At 36.7% G+C, this 25700-nt stretch overlaps 1 protein-coding gene across 10 annotated transcripts in view; it reads left to right on the plus strand.

The window, feature by feature from the left end:
• Drep2 (DNA fragmentation factor-related protein 2) overlaps positions 1 to 25700 on the plus strand; it is a 132321-nt gene that overhangs the window by 53972 nt on the left and 52649 nt on the right. For 6 of the 10 annotated variants that reach the window (XM_067115939.1, XM_067115944.1, XM_067115948.1 and 3 more), the window contains exons 2-4: positions 7002 to 7980; positions 10494 to 10587; positions 14550 to 14720. In XM_067115939.1, the coding sequence (XP_066972040.1) occupies positions 7864 to 7980; positions 10494 to 10587; positions 14550 to 14720 (382 nt within the window). In that variant the 5' untranslated portion in view covers positions 7002 to 7863. The remainder of the gene's footprint in view (positions 1 to 7001; positions 7981 to 10493; positions 10588 to 14549; positions 14721 to 25700) is intronic. The other 4 variants (XM_067115942.1, XM_067115949.1, XM_067115946.1 and 1 more) reach the window with 1 other exon arrangement.

Genomic DNA, 25700 nt, shown 5'->3' on the forward strand with positions numbered 1-25700 from the left:
ATCGAGAACGCAAGTCTCACTGGAAATTGCAATCTCTTAAGTTAAAAGGTAGATCCATCGGAATGAGTGGTATCAGTGGGATAAAAACTGTTTCACTCTCTTTCTTTCTAATTACATTGCCCAACATTTTTGACATTTTATATTTCACCCCTTTTCACCACCCCCCTTCCTACCAAGGCTGAACTTGGACATAAAGGGCATCGGGAGTGTCACTATTCATCTCAGTGACCTCGAAAACTTAGGATTAGACACTAACATCTGTCGTTTTCGGTTATTTTTACGTCACCCCTTCCCACCCCCTTTGGTGTTAGTGATGTCTTACCCCCACGGTATTCTTTTCCAGATAGTAAGGCATATGTATACCGAAATGAGGTATGATAAACCCTTAGAGTTTATTTAGTTACTAAGGTTACGGGCAGAACCAGCCCCGTTTCAGGGAAGTCCTTCTCACCCCTAACCCCTTTGGTGCCCTTTGGTGCCCTTTGGTGTCCTTTGGTGCTAGTGATGTCTTACCCCCACAATATTCTTTTCCAGATAGTAAGCCACACACACATACATACATCCATTTATATATATATATATATATATATATATATATATATATATATATATATATATATACTGTATATACCATATATATGTGGCTATATATATATATATATATATATATATATATATATATATATATATATATATATATATATATATATATATATATACTGCTGACCAACCTGCCACTGCCGGGGAAATCTCTGAATGTCAACCGATAAACTCTCTCTCTCTCTCTCTCTCTCTCTCTCTCTCTCTCTCCTGTTAAGGTAGTGGCTTTAGTTACATTGCCCAGCATTACTGACATTCTATATTTCAACACATCTCACCCCCATTCCTATCGGGGCTGAACTTGGACGTGAAGGGCATCGGGAGTGTCTCTATTCATCCCAGCGATCTAGAAAACTATGGATTAGACTCAATATCTGTCATTTTTGACATTCTATTTTTCACCCCTTCTCACCCCCACCTTCCTATCGGGTCTGAACTTGGACTTATAGAGCATCAGGAGTTTCACTATTCATCTCAGCAACCTCAAAAACTATGGATTAGACACTTAATATCTGTAGTTTTTGGTTATTTTACACGTCACCACCTTCCCATCCCTTCCCACCCCTTCCCACCCTATTTCCTATTAGTCCAGGCACATTAGCAGTTTTAGGGGAAAAAAAATCATAAGTTTTTTATATTTGGCAGGAAGACTCTTCAAGGGTCATAGAACAAAGATCTAAAGAGTTCCCCTCCATCAAGTGTGTGCTTCACCCTTTTTTGGGGGGAAAACCCCCCCCTTTGGAGGGTACTTCTCCTCATATTTACCCTTTTTTCTCAAAAACGGTGCATCGGACGGGTCAAAGGTATATGGAGCAAAAAAATAGAAAATTAAATTCTCCACTTCTTTTCTATGTCTTTTAGCTCTAAATATTACGGTTTTTGCGGAAATGAGGTCGAAAGTAGTCGACTCATTTTCGCCAATATTAAAAAAAAATCATTTTGTCCTTACGCTTTGCTTTATAACGATGAAATGATGGAGGATGAGTCTTGAATGATGAAAGAAGTTGTTCTACATGCTGTCTGTCGTTATCATCAATAGTAAGTTCTTGAAGCATGAGTTTCGCCAATGCACAGTATGTCAGCATGTGAGCTCTAATAGCTCGAGCATATGCATGTCCTGACAGCATGTGTGGTACTGATGAAGAACCATAAACAGTGGACCATAGTTCTGAAATCCCACTACCATCCATGATGTATCCAATGGACCCAAGATACGACATAAGGAGATGAAATCCTCCCAGCCTTACAATTATATTGCTAAGTTCACCATTTGGATTGGAGGAAACTATATCCTTGGCTTTGATGTAGAGTGGCTGGTCAAAAGTTACAAAGCATAGCACTTGCTTTGTTTTTTTTTGTTTCCTCAGCAGCATAGTTTAAAGCACTTAGCACCGTATTGTACTCAGTTGGTGGTAGGCTTATGAAAGGCAGTGCAAGAATTTTTTACTGCTCATAAGAATGAGCATAGGTTATACCCTCCATGAAACCTTGCCATGATGGGAAGGAAGGGGTTTGGAGAAATTTTCCATACATCCACAAAACATCCTTTGGTGCTGGGGTTGAAACATAATGTACATCTTCCCTGTTACACACATTTTCCAGTTCTAAGGCATTCAAACCTTGTTTTTGTTTGCCCTCAAACTTTCTTATTTTAATGTTTCCAGCTGCAGCAATCTCATTTGAGGATGGGATACTTCTCAATTTATTTATTTCCTGAGTTTTTGCAGTTCTTGATGGAGTTATGCACTTTATTCCACCCATTGAATGAAATGTTTCTTTGCCAGACAAGGTTTGAATGTTGAAGTCTGCATTATCAAAAACATACTGACAAAATGAATCTCCTTCCACATCTGGTTTCCAAGAAATTGCAGCCGATGACTCAAACAGTGAGACATCACTATAGGCAGAGCAAAATCCAAAGTTTGATACTGTGTTAACAATGGTTCTAGAGCCAGTTTTCCGAAATAAATATCCTGCCAAACCAAGCAATAGGCGGGACAAAAATGATCGGGGACGTGTTGCAGAAATTATTGCATGTGCAATTGCTGTACACTTCTTTTGTAATTTTCCCCTATCATTTTTTTTTCTTTTTGAACAACTAGTTCTAAGAAGGCATGTAATGTTTCAGGCACATCATCATCTGCATTTTTCATAAATTCAGTGACATCTGGATAATCTGTGGTATTGTAAGGATTTGTTCTGATATCCTCACGGATTATAGTTGCTGCAGTTTTACGATTCTTAATCTTTCATCTTTCTCATCTCTCTCTGTGTACCAGGTATTGGTCAGTTTTAGTCCAGAGCCACGGAAACAAACTAATGTTGATCTTTTCTTCATTTGAAAGAACATTACTCTATCTTCATATGTGTCCATTAACCTATTTTTCAGTGTTTTTTCAGTTACAGATGAACTTTCTGGCATATTTTCTTCAAGATTTTTCATTAAGTCATGTAAAGTGAATTGGCATTCTTCTGATTCCTCAATGTACCTACATAGTTTTTCAAAAGCACAGTCAATATGCTCATCTTTTGGACGTCCTCTTTTTAAAGATGATGATGTGTTGGTAAAAAAAGTTTGAATAGCAAACTTCATGATAACGGGCTTCTTCAGCAACAAGACACAGGACACTGTTAGCTCGTTTGAATACTTTGCCACCTAGTTCATCTTTTCTTTCTTTAGTAAAGTCTGAAATTTTCTTTTTCAGATGCAGAACTCTAACTTCCCAAATTTTTCTGCGTCTGCTCACATTCTTTTTCTTTTCAATTGCAGTATCACATATATCACTACAGAAAAAGCACTTGGTTTTGAAATCAAATTTTCTTCTGATCTCATGGTTTGCTTTGTTTCTTGCAACCTTTCTCTTTTTTTTTCATCTCTGGCAATATTTTTCTCTTTTATGTACTCACGCCTACATATTTTATGCACTTGAATAGTGTTCACTTCCTTTAGCATTTCAAAATGTCCGTCATTTCTAATTTTACTGACACGTCTCAAATTATGCATACCATCTTCCACTTTCACTGTTTCACCTTCACTTAATGTCTTTTGGCAACAGAAACACATCTCATTTCTTGAAGCCATGGTAAATATTTTGTTGTGTACACTTAACTCTATATCATTACCATTATTTCTGAAAATAATCTCATTCTATTCTGAAAAGAAAGAAATCACAAACCTGTTTACCACAAGTGAAGAGAGAAATGTGCATGGTATAATGTTATTTTCAAGCTTGTTCAGTAACAATTTACAAGAAAAGCTTTTGATATAAAAGCAATATAGGCATGGACATCTCAGGATTTACAGTTTTATATTTGTTATTCCCTTCCCCCTTCTTCTAATATTTAGACCAAAACAAGGATACCAAATGAAACCTGAATCTCTACTCTACAATGTCATCTATATGATATTTTGAGGATAAATTATGAATTTTAAAGTTATTAAGCAAAGTGTAAGGACCGAATGCATTTTTTTTAATATCGGCAAAAATGAGTCTACTACTTTTGACCTCATTTGTGCAAAAACTGTAATAATTAGAGCTAAAAGACATAGAAATAAAGTTGTGGAGAATTTAATTTTCTATTTTTTTGCTCCATATACCTTTGACCCGTCCGATGCACCGTTTTTGAGAAAAAATGGTAAATATGAGGAGAAGTACCCTCCAAAGGGGGGTTTTCCCCCCAAAAAAGGGGGAAGCACACACTTGATGGAGGGGAACTCTTTAGATCTTTGTTCTATGACCCTTGAAGAGTCTTCCTGCCAAATATAAAAAACTTATGATTTTTTTCTCCAAAAGGGCCTTTTTTCGTCTAATTTGCCTGGACTATATCGGGACTGAACTTGGACTTAAAGGGTGTCAGGAGTGTCACTGTTCTTTTCAGGGACCTCGAAAACTAAGGAGCAGACACTAACATCTGTCGTTTTCAGTTATTTTTACATGTCACCCCCATCCCACCCCTCCTTATCAGGGCTGAACTTGGACTTGAAGGGCATCGGAAGTGTCACTATTCATCTTAGCGATCTCGAAAACTATAGATTAGACAATAATATCTGTCGTTTCGGTTATTTTTACATATCCCCTTCCCACCCCTTCTTAACCCCCCTTCCCATTAGGGCTGAACTTGGACTTGAAGGGCATCGGGAGTGTCACTATTCTTCTCAGGAACCTCGAAAACTATGGATTAGACTGGATTAGACACTAATAGCTGTCGTTTTCTGTAATTTTTACATTTCACCCCCCTTCCCACAACCCTGCCCTGTGGTGCCAGTGTTGTCTTACCCCCACAGTGTTCTTTCCCAAGTTTGGTTGAAATTGCTAAGTGTGTTTCAGAGTGTATGTGGAATACACACACACACACACACACACACACATCCATTTATATATATATATATATATATATATATATATATATATATATATATATATATATATATATATATATATATATATATATACACACATACACACACACACACACACTAGCTGACAACCCAGCGCTGCCCTGGGAAAACACTGAATGACAACTGATAAACTCTCTCTCTCTCTCTCTCTCTCTCTCTCTCTCTCTCTCTCTCTCCATAACATCTCTCTCTCTCTCTCTCTCTCTTCTCTCTCTCTCTCTCCAACCCTCCTTGTCGTTTTCCCTCTTTCCTCACTAACACCCCCTCTCTCTCTCTCTCTCTCTCTCCTCTCTCTCTCTCTCTCTCTTCCTCTCTCCTCAGTTGACCCCCTTTGGTGCAGTTGATGTCACCCCCACAGTTTTCTTTTCCGGATAATACGTCGTATGTATACAGAAATTAGGTATGATAAATTCATAAAGTTAATGAGTCTACGGGCATAGCCAGCCCCTTTTCACTGGCAGAACCAGCCCCGTTTCAGGAAAGCCCTTCCACCCCCAACCCCCTTTGGTGCCTTTTGGTGCCCTTTGGTGCTAGTGATGTCTTACCCCCACAGTGTTCTTTTCGAGATAGTGATTCATATGTATACCAGGTTTGGTTGAAATTGCTCAATGCTTTTCGGAGTGTATGTGGAACATATACACACACACACACACACACACATACATCCATTTTTATATTTATAGATTGCAATTTCTATCGAAGTTAATGGCATTGTTCGCCGATACTATCGTTTTATCAAGACTTTGAATCAGTTTATATTTCTTCTTTTTCTCTTTAGACAAGTTTCTCAAGAATAAGGGAATGTTATTCGAGATTCTTTCCATTTACTTCTTCTAGTCTACGGACCGGTTTACTTGATCTCGGCGGCGTCTTCAGGACTGGATTACAAATTGACATAAAGGGTTTTTATTACTGCATGCGGACTTTTGAATTTTAAGCATGAAGCCATTGGGGGGCTGAATTCATATTTAAAATTCAAAAGTCCGCATGCTGTAATAAAAACCATGTATGTCAATTTGTAATCCAGTCCTGAAGACGCGCCGAGAGGTGGGGAAGCTGTCCGTCTTTTAGAAAAAGTAAATGGAAAGAATCTTGAATGATATTCTCTTATTCCTGAGAAGCTTGCCTGAATAGAAAAAGAAGTAAAAGAAGTATAGACTAATTCAAAGTCTTGATAAAAAGATAGCATCGGCAAACAATGCCATTGTCTTCATTAGAATTTGCATAAGAAAGAATATATGCCCAAATAGCATATATATATATATATATATATATATATATATATATATATATATATATATATATATATATATATATATATACTATATATATATGTATGTATGTATGCATGTATATATAATGTAAATGTATGTATGTATATGCATGTATATATAATCTATGTGTGTCTGTGTATTCGTGCATTGCTACTGCATTTTTAGTATAACATCTATACGCACATACACATATGTATATATATGTATATATATGTACTTATGTACTGGCCAATATATTACCGGATACGTATGCAAGTGCAATAATACACACATACACGAACATACAACAACACACACACACACACACACACACACACATATATATATATATATATATATATATATATATATATATATATATATATATATATATATATATATATATATATAGGTAAATATTTGTGGATGTGTTTGTTTCTCTGTATGTGTAGCTTATGCACGCGTTGCGTGCGTGCAGAATAATGTCGATTAATGAATCACATTTCCTGTATGATTCATTACTAATTTATGGTTCCGAAGGGTATGATCACGATTTGTCATAACGCATACAAATTTAAGTTTTAAATATCACCCCTCTCTCTCTCTCTCTCTCTCTCTCTCTCTCTGAAGTAACATATAAGTTTAAGAATAAATAATTTTTCGTTAGTAAGCTCTTAATATTAAGAACCTGCCCATAGAATGAACCCAGCTTGATACTATAATTTAAATATCATCTAATTCATTTACAGCCTGGAATGGAACAGTCGTGATCAAAATTGAACAATGAAAAAAGAAATGAAACAAAAAAACAATAAAGATAAAAAATTCGATTAATACAAGAATTGATGAATACTAAAAATGACGTGGATTATCTGGACCTCAACAAACAATTACAGATTTGAAAGACGATATTACCCTTAATCAGCTCAATGAATTGAAGAGGACAACAATCTGGAAATAAAATTAGAATGCCAAAATTTTAGTAGAGTGTGAAGTAGACTCAAAATCATTCACTATGTCATGACGATAGTCCTAAAGTTTCCGTTGTGTTCATGAAATTGGAAAGACTTTGGTGGTAAAATTACTCTGTTGTGGACAGGTATACAAAATAGGTCCAGTCATATCATATCTGAAGTGAATCAATGTGTAATTCAAGTTAATGAAGGTAAATTCTTCGTCAAATTTTGATAAAGCTGAGATTTGTTATTTTTGATAGAAGGCATACCTGGGACTGTTTTACAGAATTAAATAAGTAAAGAACTTCAGTTTCGTGTAACTGGTTTGACTTCTCTATTGGCATCCAATCCAAAATTGAAGAAGATCAAAATTCTGTCATGTTTATGAGGCCCAAACATATCACCTTCAGTCCAAAGCTTTCATCCACCAGTTGGTTTCAGCAGTATTAGAGAACAATAAAATCTATTCCGAAGAGGACACAGCGCTAGGAAGATAATGAGATAGATCAAAGAAATTAGAAGTATTACTTACTTGGAGGTACAAATTTGGAGGAACATAATTGGAGGATTACATTTCTGAGGGTCCTTTCTGACCGTTGCTGACCCCTTCCGACTGCCTTGCAATGACTGACACGGGTCAGCAGAAGGTCACATCATGGCTGAGCTTGCACCACTTAATGTCATTGAAGATTTATACGAGTCGGTTATTCTTCCATTAATATCAGATCTGCAGCAGCTGAACGTCTCGCGAAGGGAACCCATGCCAGTGCAAGTTAGTGTCCGGAGCTGCTGCTCTGTGCTGTCTTTGTTAGGATAAGAGTCTGTAGGTTAAGACTTTAGGTTAAGACATCCTAAGTTAAGAGTACCTTTAAGGATAGATTAAGGGTAGGTTAAGGTTAGTATAGGTTTGCAGTCATTCTTTAAGAGGGCTTAAGAACAAACAGAAAGCTTGAAAAAACGATTTGAAGTAGAAAAACAGGTCTTTAGATCAGCTCTGAACTCTCATATGAAATCCATGATCTAATGTACTCCTCCATCGTTCATTTATTATACTAATAATTAACCTTTCCTCCATCATGCATCTTATATTCATGAAAATTCTAATTTCTTGAAACTCATTCTTATTCTTGGGCTGCTACTCGAACTCACCAATTTTCCGATTGTACTTATTCATTCAGTAAAATGAACGTTTCGCGTAACCCCAGAATGTGGTACACTTATTCTGCGCCCTCAGAGTACAATTCGTATCAGAGAGTACTAGACATAAAATAGTATCCAGGCAACACGATGAACTGAGTTAGGATGCCAAATATAATGTGAAAGTTTTTGTGATTGTTTTTTAATATATGTAATGTGTCTTGGGAAAATACATATTGTGGCGTTACAGACACTTTTTGGATTCTGAACTGCACTTTCACTTTCCTTGGCAAGGATCTCAGGAGCTTAGCTTTCCACTTGTATTTTCCTGGTTAATGAACGTAATCTCTCATTGTTTTCTCTATTTTCTTTTTTCTTTTTTTATTATGTGTTACTGTATTAAATGGCAACTTTTGTCGTGTTCAGTGCAAATATGCAGGAATCTATTACACCCGTTTATGTTATTTCTCTACTCACAGTACCAACTTACTGTGTATCATCACATCTCTAATAGAGATTAGAGCTCTCTCCCACTTGCAACTCAGTTGCTGCTGATTGGTGGATATTTTTCGGATGAAATTTTAACACATCATGCCTTGACACATTGCACTCTTGTTATAATAATCACAAACTCTTTCATAAATACTTTCTTACTGTCGATTCAGAAGTTCATGGCTGAATTCTCCATTGAAAGAAAACCTCGATTACCGCATGCGATATACTTGCACTACTCTCTTAAAAATCTCCATAATTGTATGAATAATTCGTTATGTCAAGCCAGTCGCTCATTAAAAGATAAAATCATTGTTAGTTTCCAGTTTTTACATCTCAGTAATCCCTTTTCTCCTAAATATACACAAATCCCTAAAGACAGGGATTTTGTCACTGCTCCCTTTCTTGCCTGGCCAAAGCAGCGAAAACCAGGAAATGAAAGCATCTGAGAAAAGAACGGAGGTGCGCTTGGGGTTAATTCATTTTTTGGTAGGAGGTCTGTTGAAAACATCCAAAAAAATATGGAGAAAATTCTGGGATGCTATTGGTAATATAATCCTCAGAGCCGAAACCAGCCATAGACAAGAAAACGCAAGGCTTGAACCAGAGAGGATAACATGGCGTGTCCAGCTTAGATGGCAGCTTGCTAATTGTGGGAAATCTTTTCTAGCATTCTACTTGCAGTATGTGCAGGGACTCTTTCCTCAGAACTTTGAATTTCTAATAGGTTTTTCAAATATGTAATTAGCTTAAAAATTCTTTCTTAAACCTTATATAGCTGTATGACTTTCGTTCTCTTCATTATCTGTTGGTAGGAATATAGGAATACTCTCCTTGGAAACTACATACTATGTGTATAACACCGCGGCTTCTGTCAGCTGAAGTTCTGTCTTTTTAAATCACGTAATGGTGAGATGTATGAGTTGTGTTATTATACATAACGAGTTGCGTTTTTTGACCTCTTAAACTGTGAAGGAAAGTGCTATCTGCCTCTGTATCAGAAATCAACCCTTCAGTACTCGGAAGTTCGTGTACGTTCAAATGTATAACTTTCGAGATCAATACTGATCTTCACGTTTTCGTATATTTCCGCCCCTATATCTTCATCTTCACTTTGGGTACTCTGTACCTCAAGTGCTCTAGGTTTTCCTGTTGTCTTTTGGCTGCAATGAATTTCATGCCTTGAAAGATTCTATCTGTCCCTAGTGTCATTTACACTGGGTGCTTCGTGATTCATTCTTTAAACTCTAGAGTTTAAAAAGGTAGTGTTACAGTTTTACTATGCTTTGGATACAAAAATAGTAGGCTATGCATGATTATGAATGACTTACATTTCCAGCTCCATTCTTCCTCACACGAATCACAAACATGTCATTAAGAACCAGGAAGTTACGTCATTGCAAGTCATGATCTTTTGATATCATGACATTAGGAACAGGGAACTTGTACTGTATTTACGAAGTTCATTACGTGACTAAAGCTGCAGATAAATTCTAGGAATTCGCACCTTGCCTTAGGAGAGTTTTCACCAGTATCATAACATCACTGTTTTAGAATTATTTTTTAAAAACAGCAGTAGATATGTGATAGTAATGTTCTTATAACCTAAGGAAAATGGACCAGTGTTGTTTTACTAATTGCTGTTCTTTCTTACAGGGCAAGGGGAAACGCCCATATAAGGTATGGGACAGCGGAAGGCAAATCCGGAAAGGTCTCGTCGTCTCCTCATTCAACGAATTGATAGAAAAAGGTAGGAGAACATTCCCCACTCTAACATTGATCACTCAGTTTATGGGTTCTTTAAGGCTATGGTTTCTTATTCACTTCTAAAATCACCAGTGACCTACGAGTTGGAACTCTACGATGTTTAAGTTTATGCTACAAATGAAACAATGAAAAGACATGGACTTCATTCTTTCGCCCACAGTGTGATGTAGAAGTTACACACTTGGGTGTTTTTGATTTATCATATTCTTAAATATATTAGTTTGTTGTTTGAAAGTTAAATTGTTTTTATTTGAATGTGCTTCGGCCACAAACTCATCATTTCGAATTAGCTCTAGGAAAGACAGATTCATAAGTTTCATTGTAAAGGGCTCATCAGTTGTCATAGACATTTATTTATTTCCAAAGGTATTAGGCGAACATTTCGGACACAGATGCCAAACCAACTTGAAGATGTGAACAGTTATAATCAAACGAGAATTAATTTCAGTTTCTAAGAATGCCATGCCTTTCTTTGAAAGGATTTAAACATGCACAAAAATCTCTTCAAAGAAACGATTGTAAAATTCCTAGGATACTGGGTAGGAAAATCAAGTGCGGCATAAAATATGGAAAACAGACTTTCTTTTATGGTAGGCTATATAGATATGTAGACCAGTCAGCTGGAGGTTAGCATGAGAATGACTGATACTTGTCAGTTTTATTTGTTGGTATGGAAACACGAACTCTCTTTTCAAAATCTGGTACTCGGATATTTGGAACTTACTCTTTTAAAGGTTGTTAAGGAGGAAGTTGGGGAGATGATGAGATTTGGTGAAATGCTCATTTTCTCATGAAAGCCTGATGGCTGTAAGAGATATGCAAGCACTGAAATGCCAAGAAAAAAATAAAAACAAACAAAAAGGCAAGAGAACACATGAAATAAGATGAAATAATCCAATATAAAATGTATACAAACTGCGAAGGTGAAGAGAGAGAAGTGGCAGTGTCATGACAATTAAAGAAGAGAATAATAAAAGAAAACAGTAAAAGATGCCAATATGTACAGTTGAAAAGAAATTAGCAGAGAGTAGAAGTAAACATGGGCTGAATAACATAATTCAGCAAAAAGAACTTGGAAAGATCTGACTGGACCCACTTGTAAAAAGGGTTCTCGTTATAGCAAACCAGATGTTGTTGGAAGCCCTGACAACGACAAAAAAATTGTCGCTTGAGTTGAACAGCGGCCGCGAATGGCCGAACAGAGAGCTTTGGCAATGTAATTATGTTTTCTGGAGACTGTGTTATATATGTCATCTATAAACAAACTGGCAGACGAAAAAGGACATCGCCTGATGAACGGAAAGAGGGCCGACAGGTGGCTTCCAAAAGTTCACATGAAATGTAGAATTAAATTATGTAGCTCTTCAAAAGCTTTTTTTTTTTTTTTGGTGGGGAGGGGGAGAGGGAGCTGTTAGAGGTAACCTTTATTATTTTGCCATTATACTTGCACCAAGTAGCTAAAATTTGTGGTAAAACTTAAGTTGTGCGTGTTCGTGCGGCGACGCCTTGACTACTGCAGGCGTCTTCATTGCTGCCACCAGTATTGGTACTTGGTACCCCAAAGTTCGGCGACACGATGGGAAAAGGTGCAGAAACATGCACAAGTAACACTGCTGTGATACACGAAACAATGTTTTGAAAGAAGCTGTGGTCGTTGAACTCCTGAAGATACATCGAAATTACTCTTAAATTGCAACTTCGTAGGCTGTGCAGTTGTATTCCACATACCACAGTACTATCAAATTATCTTTTTTATGTAAAGCCAATTTGACGAGCATCCAAATGCTCTTCTCCAGCCCAGGCCCGGAGTAAACTAGAAAAAGAAAAGGATGGATGATGACAGGAGCTTCATCCCTAGAGGCAGTGCAAATACCTTTGTAAAGGTGAGGAAAAACTGTAAGAAGCAGAGAATTCCAGTGCCGGTAATTCACAAATGTCGCTACCAGCATCTTGAGATTTGTCAGTATATACCTCGAAAATTAACGTCTCATTCGCCAAACATTTCAGGGACTAGCTGAAATTCTTGCTTGACTGACAAAGCTCCTCTGATATTTGAGTCAGAAAGCCTGACTCTAGATATTAATGGTCAGTTATAGATCAGAATTTGAGAGTAGTCAATATCCATTACACGTTTACTGCCGTTGTTTTTCTCTTCCCGCCTACTGTTATTTTTCTGCTTTGGAGTAATAGAGAGAAAATAACGATATTGTTCCTCTAGACACCATGGGAATTCCAAAAACATAGTATGTAAATCCGTCTTTTTAAACGCTCGTATGCAAACTGGTATTTGACTTTTCGTTTACGGAAGGAGTAGCAGACAAGTGGTCTCCGAAGGCAAGTTTCCTGTTCTATTGGAACTCGGAATTTCATCTAAATGGCACCAGTTTCCTTATTCACAGTTGCATGAGTATTTGGAACAAGCTACTGCCTCATGTTGTAAGAGCGTCAAAATAAAACTCATTTTGTGGTTAAACAAATCAGATTGTCTAGTCGAAGATTATGGGCACTCTTAAGAGTGGTAACGAGCAGAAGATGCGATATTAGGAGAGATATTGGTAATATGTGAACATCGCCGCATAATTTTCCTCATAACTGATTCTCATTCGTACTGTCTTTTCTTTTGCAGTTGTATCAGATTATACGAAAGAAAGCGACTGAACAAACTGGGCCTCTCCATAGATAAATGATTTTGCATTATTTTATGATTATTTGCTTAAAGTAGAATATGAGTTCTTGTGTGTTTACACATGTGATAAGACGACTTTTAACAGAGTTGCACTCAGTCGTTATGAAGAGGTCTCACATACATGTGAATTCCTTTAAGAATGATTCTTAATGTGCAGTGCTGTCTCCAAGTGCAGTGACAGCAACACTCAAAATGGTTTTGACTTTGGCGTCGTTGTGTTGGGAATGTGTCGTGTGGCATGGCGTTCTTCATTCGATTATATAAATACTTTACTGCATAGATTGTCATTTGAATATCGCTCTTGGTGATAACATCATTAGAATTTATTTCTTTTAAGTTGCTTGCAACTCATACAATTGTTAATTTAAATAAGAAACCAAGGGCAAAATTTGAAGAGACCAAATAAAACGTGATCATATTCAAGCTCTTGATTTCAGTGTCACAGATCATTCTTGAGCTTCGTTATTCAATATGTGGAGACGTTTCCTACAATACAAGTTCGGAACATAACCTTTTTTTTGTGGTATCTGTTTTACAGGCGAGTTCAAAAGGTCATTAGTTGACAATGCTTCACTATCTGTTTCCAAGACTTGCAAAGTTACATAACAGACGGCATGGTAACTAACTAGTATTAAACGCTAACGAGAAATATCCCGATGGCGTTTCTTTTGAAGGTAGAGTATCTTATCGTTTCAAAAGCCTCAAGCACCGCTTTCAAAGATTCACCAGTTTATGTGCGAACACTTTTCACTTTTTGAATTGAAATGCTGCCGACCGGAAGAGGTCTAGTTTCTTTCCCAACATAATTTCTAAAACAGAAATCTAAATGTTCTGTTTTTAAAAATCAACCCTCTTTCCAGTGACACTAGTCCTGTTTCCACTCAAAATACTGAGCACCAAAATGAGGACGGACACTTTTATCATACTAGATCCTTCCCCTTGGTTTTTCTGTTTTATTATACTGTTTATCTGCGTATACATTCATCTCACTGATTTTTTTTTTCATTTGATTATGCCTTCGCTACTTTTTTCCCATGTTATCTCGCTTTTTCCACATGTGGGCACTGTTTTACGGAAGTTTGCTTTGCAAGTTAATAGCAGTTTTGTTAGTGCCATATGAAAGTTTACCCATTGTGAATAATGGACATAAAAAGGTTTTTACTGCCATATGATTACTATTCACTCGTTGCTGAAGTGACATATCTTTCTTTGGCATTTGGTCTCCCAAAATGATATCTAAGAGAGAATCTTTCCCACAGGCCGCGAAAAATTAGAACTTGGTGAGGTACGCATTAAAGTTGTGTTGGAAGCAGATGGAACCCAGGTCGAAGACGCAGAGTACTTTTGCACCCTGCCGGAAAACACCGTCTTCCTCCTTCTACGACAAGGGGAGCACTGGTACCCTGCCGGCGTAGAGGTCCTAAGACAAGGTAAAGTAACCCATTTCACATTCATATATCTTCCGCTGTTTCTTGCCTGTGGATATGTGTGTGCTGTTTCTCACCTTTTGTAAAGCTGTGATGTTTCTTTCAATCTTGGTGTATTTGTTCATGTAGCTTCCAACGTTGGCCGTCTATATTCGTTTTACTTATTGTTTTTGTCGAGATGTCAGGGTTACCTTTACCTCACTTATTAGCTTTTATTGATATTCGTTGTCCTTGTTTTCCTTTTGAATTTCATTTTTATGCTTTCTTTTTATTTTGGCTCTGAAGTTATAGGCTCAAAAAATTCCAAATTTGTTAGGATCATGTTCATAAACGTGCAGTGAAGAAAAGTAAAGCAGAAAAATAAAAAAGTCAAATAAAACCATGGAATAATAATCAGTGTGGTATTCAGAGGCAGAGAAGCACTCTCTCTCTTTACCAGTTTTGTATTTTTTCATTAACAAGAGTTAAGGTGTCTCTTAGAAATTAAATGTTAAGTAGGCAATACCCGATGCCCTCAAGGATGTTTTTCATGTCTCATTTCTGATGAGTGGTGTTTAAGAAGGGCCGGAAAAAGCGATGTAGCCGTACAAGATCGGAAACTGGATATGACCCATGGAAGAGTTTCTTTCCGAACACATTTTCTGCCTCGGCTGAGATTCTGCTAATTATGTTCTTCCTGCTTTAGTACCTCTGCTGTTTTCGCTACTTCCCTCACTTGGTCTCTTTATCCTCTGTCCTTCCATTTGATGCATAATGAATTTCAGCTGAACTGCAGATTTTGGCACTGACAGGCATACGGAGCTTGGTATATGTCGATTCTTTAGGAATCGTTGCAAGTGTTAAAAACATAGATGTTCTTCTTGCAGAAACACTGAAATTTTTTGTGTGAAATTTTACGCCAAAATTTAAAAATGATTAAAGAAATTCTTCAGTTAGTTAAGCGAATCATTCGTTAACCCTCAAATTCTTGATGTGGCAAGAGAGGGCACTCTTTGTAGGCCTCTGTCTTATTTCATGAATTGAATTTTTAAGTTCCAAATGAAAGGGGAAATGAAGGCCATAAGGTCGAAGGTGCAAGTAAAATGTTCACGCGTAATACATCGCCAAAATTGCAGTTACGCATCGTATTGAAGAATAAATGAAAAAGAAAGAAAGAAAAAAGTTACTGCTAAACTAATGACACTATTTCAGAGAGACGAAGATGGCTCTTGATAGACGGAGACAGGGTGATGAACACTAGTAGAAAGTGACACAAAATGGAGATCCCCCATCGATTTTTGGTTCAGTTCATGTCAGTGACCATGATTGGCCATGTGAAACTTAGATAACTTTCTGTTTAGATATCAATCAAACAGTCAGTTTGTTTACGTGTGAACTTGAAACTGAGTTGCATGTATCAGAATGCGTACGGTTACTTTGAGTTCAAGGGATTTGATTTTTACCAATTGTTCTTAGAGAAGGCTTTATCCCAAGAAACGAATACTTGTTGATTTGAACTGCATTTTGTCACTTTGTGAAACGCTGAATTTCATTTTCTTATTGCTGCCAAACGGCAAGCAGAAACTGATAAGATCTGAATCACCATTGCTTTAGCTTTTCCATAAACGTTTATTAATTAGTGATTTCTCAAAGATATTTGTTTTCTTGCGCCAAAATTTGCATTGAGGTCAAACGTTGACTTCCACGCAGCACACTATCAGCAGTGTTGCTGTCCGTTAGCCTGGTGCTCACGGAACATGAACTCATCACGAAAATACTCTACTTTTGTTTTGTATTTTTCTCATCTATTCTTCCAGAAAATCAGTCCATTTTCACATTCTTGATAACACTTCAAATGTTTCGATTGAAGTCCATTTCCCATGAGCTCTTGATGCGAATCGACAGTAGTCCACATATTATCAGAAGCATGTAGCAGCATCTAGAGAAGACTCGAAGCTCTTTGACAGCACGAATTTCTGGTGATGGCACTGGACGCTAGTTGTAGCCCCACAAGGGAATTGCATGAGAAGATGACGATATTAACGATACAGCTGATAATCAGAGGACTCTTTTAGGTTAGGTGTGGGTGGTACAAATAAATGATTATTTTGTTGCTCCACTAATGATTTGTTAATGAAGGGGAATAATGGTGGTATATGATTAAATAACTGATTTCAGTCAATGGTTCTTCAGGTAAAATTGTTTTTCAAGATGAAGTTAGGTCTAGAATAAAAAGAGAAAAAGAAAGCAAGGTTGGTATTTTTCAGTTATCAGATTAAAAAGACTCAAATTCAAGAGAAGACTGACAAGCTTCTTTTCTGCTATCTCTGTTCTTCAGTTTAGCAGGTAGAATTTGGCTGGAATCTCAGTGGATAAGAAAATCTCCAATCGTTTTCACGGGCGCAAGTTAGAACTTTCCTTTCACATATATATATATATAATATATATATATATATATATAATATATATATATATATATATATATATATATATATATATATATATATATATATATATTATATAATATATATCTAATAAAAGGAGCCCATAAAAACGCCAAAAGATAGGAAGTTAGTACTGTGTATATCGGAGAACAGCTAGCTGCCTCGACAGGCAAGTATGAATGAAATAAGAATTTCAGAAAAGTGGTATTTACACCAAGGGTTGTTCCAGAGGTCAGCCGTTATGTCACTCCAGATGATAGCTTCATGATCTTCATAATCGCTGGTTGGAGGAAGATTTTATCTGTAATATCTGAGGCCCAAGCTCCTTTTGAGAGGTTCATCGTACTTCTTTGTTTTATCAGTGCTGACCTCTGGAACTCTTGGGATAAATACTGCTCTTCTGTAATTCTTATTTCATTCACACTTGCCTGTCGAGGGAGACAGTTGCTCTCCGAAATATATAGCATTAACTTCCTACCTTTTGGCGTTTTTATGAGCTCCTTTTATTAGATATATATTATATATATTATATATATATATATATATATATATATATATATATATATATATATATATATATATATATATATATATATATATATATATATATATATATATATATATATATATATAATATGCATGCAGTTGTTAAATAGTTTTCTAAGGATAAAAGGAAAAGTTGAAAATGACCTCATATATAGTGGCAAATATGTAATGTATATTATACTGTGCATCATATAACATATGTGTAGGAGACAGACTGTGAAAATGGGAAAGTTTTATGCACAATAAAAAAATAAGAGGAAAAGGAATTTAACTGTTATAGGATATTTCACCTGTGGGTTGGGTTACAAAGCATCTTTGAAGTATGTAGATGTGACAAAGATGGGTATTCATTCAGTGCAGAATAGAGAGTTAGCATTTTTGGGTATCTGCTGTAGATGAATCCTAGCTGGACGAGTTATATAGCAAAAATAAAAACCAGTGACTATCGCAAGAGAGAGATATTTTTCCCAGTCTATGAGTCTTTTCCAGCGAGGATTCGTGTCCTACTAGAAGCACCCAACAAGTCCTTTCTCTTTCCCATAGTTAATAGGAAGTGGTCTGTCTTGAACTGTGATAGTAATGCCTTTCTTTTTCCCACCAACGCAGAACCGTGTTGGAAAAGATGCCTCGTTCATAAACAGACTGACAGAAAGCGTTCTGCCTCACTGAATGCGCTCCAATTTTGCTCAGGTCACTTCATTCCAGGTGTAGTTTATCTATGACGTCTATATCGTTCCTCATTGTTGGCATATGACACTGTAAATAGCATACCCCTCTCAACAGGAGGTCGCAGACAAATTAGTTTACCCTTAAGGATTACAGATACAAGCACCATATCTTGTAGCTCATCAAATTCATATCAGTCATTCGACACTTACACTGTTCAGTTCTTGGAGAGTAAGTAACGCGTGTAAAGTAATCCATTCTATTTAGATTTGCTCCTGCTTGCTAACATTTCATTGAATATATACAGGCTTGTATCTACTTCTAAACACCTTTATTTATATATATATATTTCAAAAATTTAAATGGATGAGGATTGAGGATCAAAGTTAAGTCATTGTCAGGAAAAGTACTTTGGTTGAATGAAAGAATGATCTCTGTATTCATTCAATACAGGGCTGATTATAGGAGGGACTTGAATTGACTCTAACTTCATTGTAAATTTCAGATATAGTTTAATGCGTAGGCGTGATGAGCGTTAGTTCTGTTAAGTTATTTGCACTGCATTCGGTGCAAATGACGAACCAGAACTAACTTAGAACTTTGCATTCCATTTCACGCGCAATTTGACTTCGATCCCTCCCATGATTCATTGTGTACAGGTGGATTCTTTCTTAACAATCTTATCACTGTTTTCCATAGGAACATTTTTTTAAGGTCATCATTAGAAGAACTTTGCTGTGTTTTCTACCATCTTTATCGATGGCATTTTAGTTATAAGAATAGCCTTCCCGAATTACAAAGGAAACTGACATTCCAATTTTATGCCCTGAGCAGCGGGCTTTCTCCCTTTCTTGAAGCGGGCCTCTACTTCCACCCCCTGAAATTACTCCAAGGGTTTACAACATTGCTTTATCACGTATCTAAGATGGTTAATCAGAGACATCAGATGTTCTTTAGCATGCAATCATCTATACAAGCTTAACTTTGTCATGATTTAGTCAGATGTTTTGTTGTGATATTAAATTAAAAGCTACAGGTACAACAGAGTAGAATCACCCCGATGTAGTAGATTGCTAATCATCTAGGACCTAGTTATAGCTTAAAAATGTGTTGCTACCATTAACACGGACAAACTATAACATTACCTCAATATATAATTAGTTGTTTACATTAGCATGACCCACCCTTGCTATTAGGATAACAACCTCAGAATTCCGTAATTCCGAAATGGTTATGCACTAGCATTTGGCGACGACGCAATGTAGACACAAGGAATCATTTCTTTCTGAACAGCTTTTGTCAGACAAAATCATCCGCCTATAACTGAGTGGCTTTTCCCGGAGTGGGGGCCCTCGTGGTCTTTATGCCTTTTAATGTTGTTGTAGAATAGTCCAGTTTCTGTGTTGCCACTGTGTGGAGAATTTCTTATTGACTCCGTGGAGACGAAATGGTCATCCACCGCTTGTTCTTCCTCTAATAGCGGGTGAAATGACACATCTCTTTGGACGGATTTGATCCCGTGTGGCATGTTTATGTTTGTTAAATTGCATGAACACAAGAGGGCTACAAATGATGCCATGCGCAGGATACGATTCTTCTTCGAAGTACTCCCTTAGACGTGACGCTCCATTTCCTAGGGAGGTTTTGCAGATGAAGTCCCAACAGACATCCGGGAGGAGGCAGGCAGACCAACTGAGTGGTGTTACGGCAAGAGTACGCCTACAAACGTATTGACTCATGTAACAATACCTCTGGGGCTCAACGTAATGTGCTGCTGTGACCTTAGGAACTGTCGTCGTTGCAAGAGAATCCAGCATTCTTTAATTGCTTCAGATAAGTAGCCTAAGACCAAGCTGGAGCAAGGGCTCAGTTCGCACTTAACATTTTATGTATCTGGCAGCTTTCTACGTGGTAAAAGGCACGTCAGTAAATTGTCCCTGTTGTACACTTCATGTTTTGATTAAAATACCATTCGCTTTCATATGGCTCTTTAAGGGAAGCATTACTGAAAATACATAGCCGACAAAATTTAGGAGTAGATTACTGATAACTATATGATTTTACCTACTGAAATCCATTTTATAACATAATACAACAGGACCATTGCATGATCAGAAACACCCATATATATTATATATATATATACATATATATATATATATATATATATATATATATATATATATATATATATATATATATATATATATATATATATATATATATATATATATATATATATATATATATATATATATATATATATATATATATATACATACATCGGTACAAAATATTTCCCTCATACACCTGACGTACAAATTGTAATGATCAACTGAAAAATGGCAGCAGCAGAAGTTTTTAGGAATGATTGGTAACATAAATTATCATACGTCTGATTGTATCAGTTAGACATTTTATCTACGGAAGTGTTCTGTATTCTTTTTTTTTTCACGGAAGTGTCCAAGAAATATTCTCTTTGGTAGTATTATGCAGGATTGACTTATAGCCATGCAAACGTGTTCCATCATATTAGGCTCCCAGTCATCATTGTTTTCGACTAAATGCAAAAGCCATTTAAACCCTCGTCGAAAAACCTTCAGAAAATCTGGATTGCGCACACACTTTCATTATCACATAGAACTTTTTCATGAAGACAGAATATCAGTACTGAGCAGGTGGCATTTCCCTAGGCTCTCCTCTTGTGGTGAAACGAAACAAGAAGTTTCAGAGTGTCTGTCTCTTAAGGTATCATGAACGCACTCTGCGTGTGTTTATTTGTGAACGTATGACTGTGGCACTGAGTTTGAGTGTGTGCCAGTGATCTTCCATTCGATTTCAAAGTGTGACGTTAGCGATGACGTCTTGCATTATCTCTGTCTTCAAAGAAACACTTTTGATTGCACCTTTGCATTTCTCACATTCCTCTTGTCTGGATTCTTGGGGAGATTTCATTCCCTGTAGTTTGCATAAAGGTTTCTGTGATGAGTATACAGCAGTGCAGGAGCCAGCTCATGTTCCGAACGACGCCTGTGATAGCCTGAAACCACACGCCCAAGAAAAACGACTTGTAGTACCAGAACCTGTAACATTGCTCCTCAGATGAATGAGATACACTGACAAAAATGACATCAGTGTTACTAGCTTAATAAAGCCCAGTAAAATGGAAAATAATTAAAACATGAGCCATAGGAAAGCATGATGCATCGGCAAAATAACTGTAACGATGACCAATAATATTCAGTGGAAATAGTTACGATATAGCATAAAGAAATCCAAGACGAGCAAAGTAAAATCGCTTCTTGTAAAAGCAGTATGCTCCGTGCAAAAAAGCCGCCAAGCGCCTTTTGAGAGCAAGATGCAATGGCAAATACCTAAACATTGCAACTTAGAAAAGCAGAATGTCATGAAGAAAGCTGTATCTGTGCAATATCTATGCAACATTACCGTTGTGAGCCTAACCCGTTATCAACAAAACTTTTGACGACGAGCAGTGCATGGTTTAGAGGGAAAAGGTCACTTCCTAGATTCTTTTAGCCATTGTGAATATGATACATGAAATCATTTGCTTGATAATAGGTCACGTGTTAGATAGTGATCCTTCTAAATATCATTATTGCTATCATTGGCGTTGCTCTCTAAAATGAGTAACATTTTAATGGAGTCATTCTACAAAGCTAGCTTCCTCGGAATAAAATGATCCTGAATTAAGTGAAAAAAAAAAGGTACGAGGACAAGGAAATAACACGTTTGTAGCAAACAAATATGAAATTGGAGCTTTGTATAATATCTGTTTACATTCAGTGTAAAAACCTGACAGGATGACTAGACGTTTCGATGTCCATCACAAGTACCGCTGTATAAAAATGAAGTTAATCTATGAAAATTCTTAGACTGTGTATACGATGGACATCGAAACTTCTAATGATACTGACGGGCCTTCACACTTGATATGAACATTTATAACACAATTTTTTTCCAAATTCCTTACTTATTTGTTACAAATGCGCTATTTTTATTTTTATGTGCTTTTGATACCAGCTTGGTCTCTCTCTCTCTCTCTCTCTCTCTCTCTCTCTCTCTCTCTCTCTCTCTCTCTCTCTCTCTCTCTTTCTCTCTGAATGCTTTAAGAACAGTAAAAGAATGAAACTCTACTTCTTCACATCAGTTTGTCCTCCCAAAATTCGAATGTTCCAGACGATCAGCTGATGGGACAATCTTAGACGCCACTAGACTGGGCCTTGGCAGGCAGTTTCACTTAATGAGAGACCGAAAATTCATTTTATGTAAACTGTCACTCACACGCTCGTACACAAAATTATGTTTTATATATATGTATATATATACATACATACATATATATATATATATATATATATATATATATATATATATATATATATATATATATATATATATATATTGTATAATACTGTACTGTACTTCTGTTTTCTGTTTTCTTCTGTTAACTGTGCACCCTTTCATAAGTTGGTTCCAACAGGTGGAACCTATTGTTTTCATTTACCTAACACACAGGACCACATGTTACAAGCTAACGCCCCTATCTCCTACCTACCACCACAAAGCAAAGGTAAACTCTAAAATCTTTACTCAACCTTGAGTATACTTATAGAGTCTGTCTTATTTATTTTGTCGTATTAATTTGCGTAAGGATGAATTCTCCTATATATATTAAAAATATCAGCCCCAGACATGTGCTTCTCAAAACCCTTGGATAACACGAGACAAGTGGGCTGCTATAAATTTCAGTTCTGCCAGTTTTCGATAGTCATTGAAAACACAGCAATAACAAACAAAAGGAAATAAGAACTGGTACAAACATGAGAAAATGGCAGAAATTCTGACCAATCAAAAACACAGGGACAAGGTTTACGTTAAGCACATTATTTGCTGTGCTAGGATTGCCTCTCACAACATAAAACAACAAAGAATGATTTCAAACTCCTGAGTAGCTTGGAAGTGTCTCATAAACGAACACCAACACATCACATATACATGGAGAAGAGGTATACATTATATGTGAACGGGCAGAGGTGTCCCAGATAAGTGAAATATGACTGATTGTACATACATATTCAGTTGCTGAAACTTGAGGTGGTATGTTTCCACCAAGAACCTCCCTCCTTACAGAATGTCAGACTTTTTTCAAAATGACTCTCCTGACAATCAGTATTTAAATATTTCGTATAATAAAGGGCACATCACTACATCACTAAAACTTGCATAGAAACAGTAACTAAAAATCTAGACCTGGTTTTTCTGGGTTTTCAAATAGAATATTTACACATTACATAGGAATTTATCCCTCAGCTATATAAAAGAACTTCCTAAATGCTCCTTTGGCAGTTCATACAAAAGAACTGGGTGCCTGGCAGGGTAGCTCTTTAAATCAAGCACTGGATTGAATGTAAATGACCTGCTTCCAGCAGAAAATTTTTCATGGGATGAAGCACCGATTCTGGCATGTAACTATGGCCACTTTAATTAAGGGATCTTAGGCATTAAGCATGGACATTTCACAATATCACCTAAATTAGAACAAAAGCCTTGCTAGGCTCATAACTGCCTTTATACTTTCTGAGATACTAATCTGGCAGGAGGTGAGAGGAACCCTGAGCCTCAGTGGGAGTATCAGCCAGCTTTGCTGTGGCCCCATACACTCCTCAAGACTACTTCCAACGACTGTTCATGGAATCATAGAACCATTTGTGCTTAGTCCAAATAATGGCCAAGGTCTGTGGTCAATAAGTAGATTTTAGAATGAGTTATCCTTGATACAATACATACACATGAATCATAAATGTCATACCTCTATCTGTTACTTAAAAAAAAGAAAGCAGATTAGGTTTCTGAAGCTTTAGTATGGCAATTTATAGGATCTCCCAGCACTGATGGTCGTTGCATTTTTCAAGACAAACACAGAAGGCATTTGGAATCTGCTCAGCGGATTAACGACACGATTCAGTGTGCACTGGTGTCCACATCACTTTATTTATTCCAGAAAATAATTTTTTTTCTTGATGTTCCAGATTTGAGTAAATATTTTTAAATGTCTCAAAAATTCCTTCCACGACTCCCGGATTCTTTCATCTCCTTTGCTTAGCATGTAGAAAAATTCCCACTGTTCATGATATTTGCTATGTAATTTCAGTGTTAGGGCAATGACGGAAGATTGATTTTTTAATATTGCATTTCATCTAATTTTCAGTTGCAGTTTAGCCTGCTCATATTCTTACTTGCACTTTACTAGTAGTTTCACTGAATCCTGGTCGACACTTTGAGGATACGTGTATGAGCATGCATACAATCTAAGAAAGCTATTATATACTACCCCAGCAAAACAATATATAAATTGCAAAAGTTTTATGTACCTAAAGATATGATTTTATTTAAGTCATATATTCCAGAATTTTTGCTCACCTATGACTGGAATACTCTTCTCTAGCTTGGATGTCAGTAGCTTTCAAGGATTTTTAACTTTTTGCTAGAAGTGGCTGTTTCCTTTTTTCTGGCAATGATAATTATGAGTTAGACCATAGACGAAATGTATACATTTTGGCAATCTAACACAACTTCTATTTGGATAATGAATTTCCAGGAACGCCATAACTGACATTTCTCTTGCATTGGCTTTGGTCTTGTTTCTGTAGTGCTGCAGAATATAATTCCTGTTTTTCTTTATTTGCTAGTCCCTGTGTTGCAAGAACTTGTGCCGTATAGGCTACTTGCTGTGCAGAATATGAGCATCCATCCACATTCTGTTGAATGGCTACATTATCACAACCACTTTCTGAGTTCTCTCTCTCCCTTTGCTGTGGAACCGCATCATGCCATTCTGAGTGTGTTACTGCAGTTTTTGAAGCCAGAGTTTTATTCGTATGCGAATATACATTTTGTTATTCCTTATTTTCTTTTTCACTTACGAGGATTCTATTCTATGGTCTTTTATGCTCGTTCTTAATGAATATCTGTCTGTTTATCTATCTAACTATCTATAGGATGGCTGGATGTATGTATGTATGTATGTATGTATGTATGTATGTATGTATGTATGTATCTATCTCCCTAGCTATCTATCATCTATAAAATTCTTGTTGTTTTGCAAGGTCTGTACCCTGGGACACTTGGTGATTGTGACGTCGTGTAGAACAATGATGATGCAACTGTTGAAACTGGCCATAAAAAGAAGCTCTTCCTCCATTAAGGGAGCATTTTCTTCTTCAAGGGGATTCCGCAACCCCTTACCAGGCACTCCTGTGCCTTGGGAAACGGCCTTTAGTGCCTAAAGCCATTGGACTTCCCAGGAATTCCCGTTGGTAACACTTAA

This window comes from Macrobrachium rosenbergii, chromosome 14 (assembly GCF_040412425.1).
Source record: "Macrobrachium rosenbergii isolate ZJJX-2024 chromosome 14, ASM4041242v1, whole genome shotgun sequence".
Lineage (NCBI taxonomy): Eukaryota > Metazoa > Arthropoda > Malacostraca > Decapoda > Palaemonidae > Macrobrachium > Macrobrachium rosenbergii.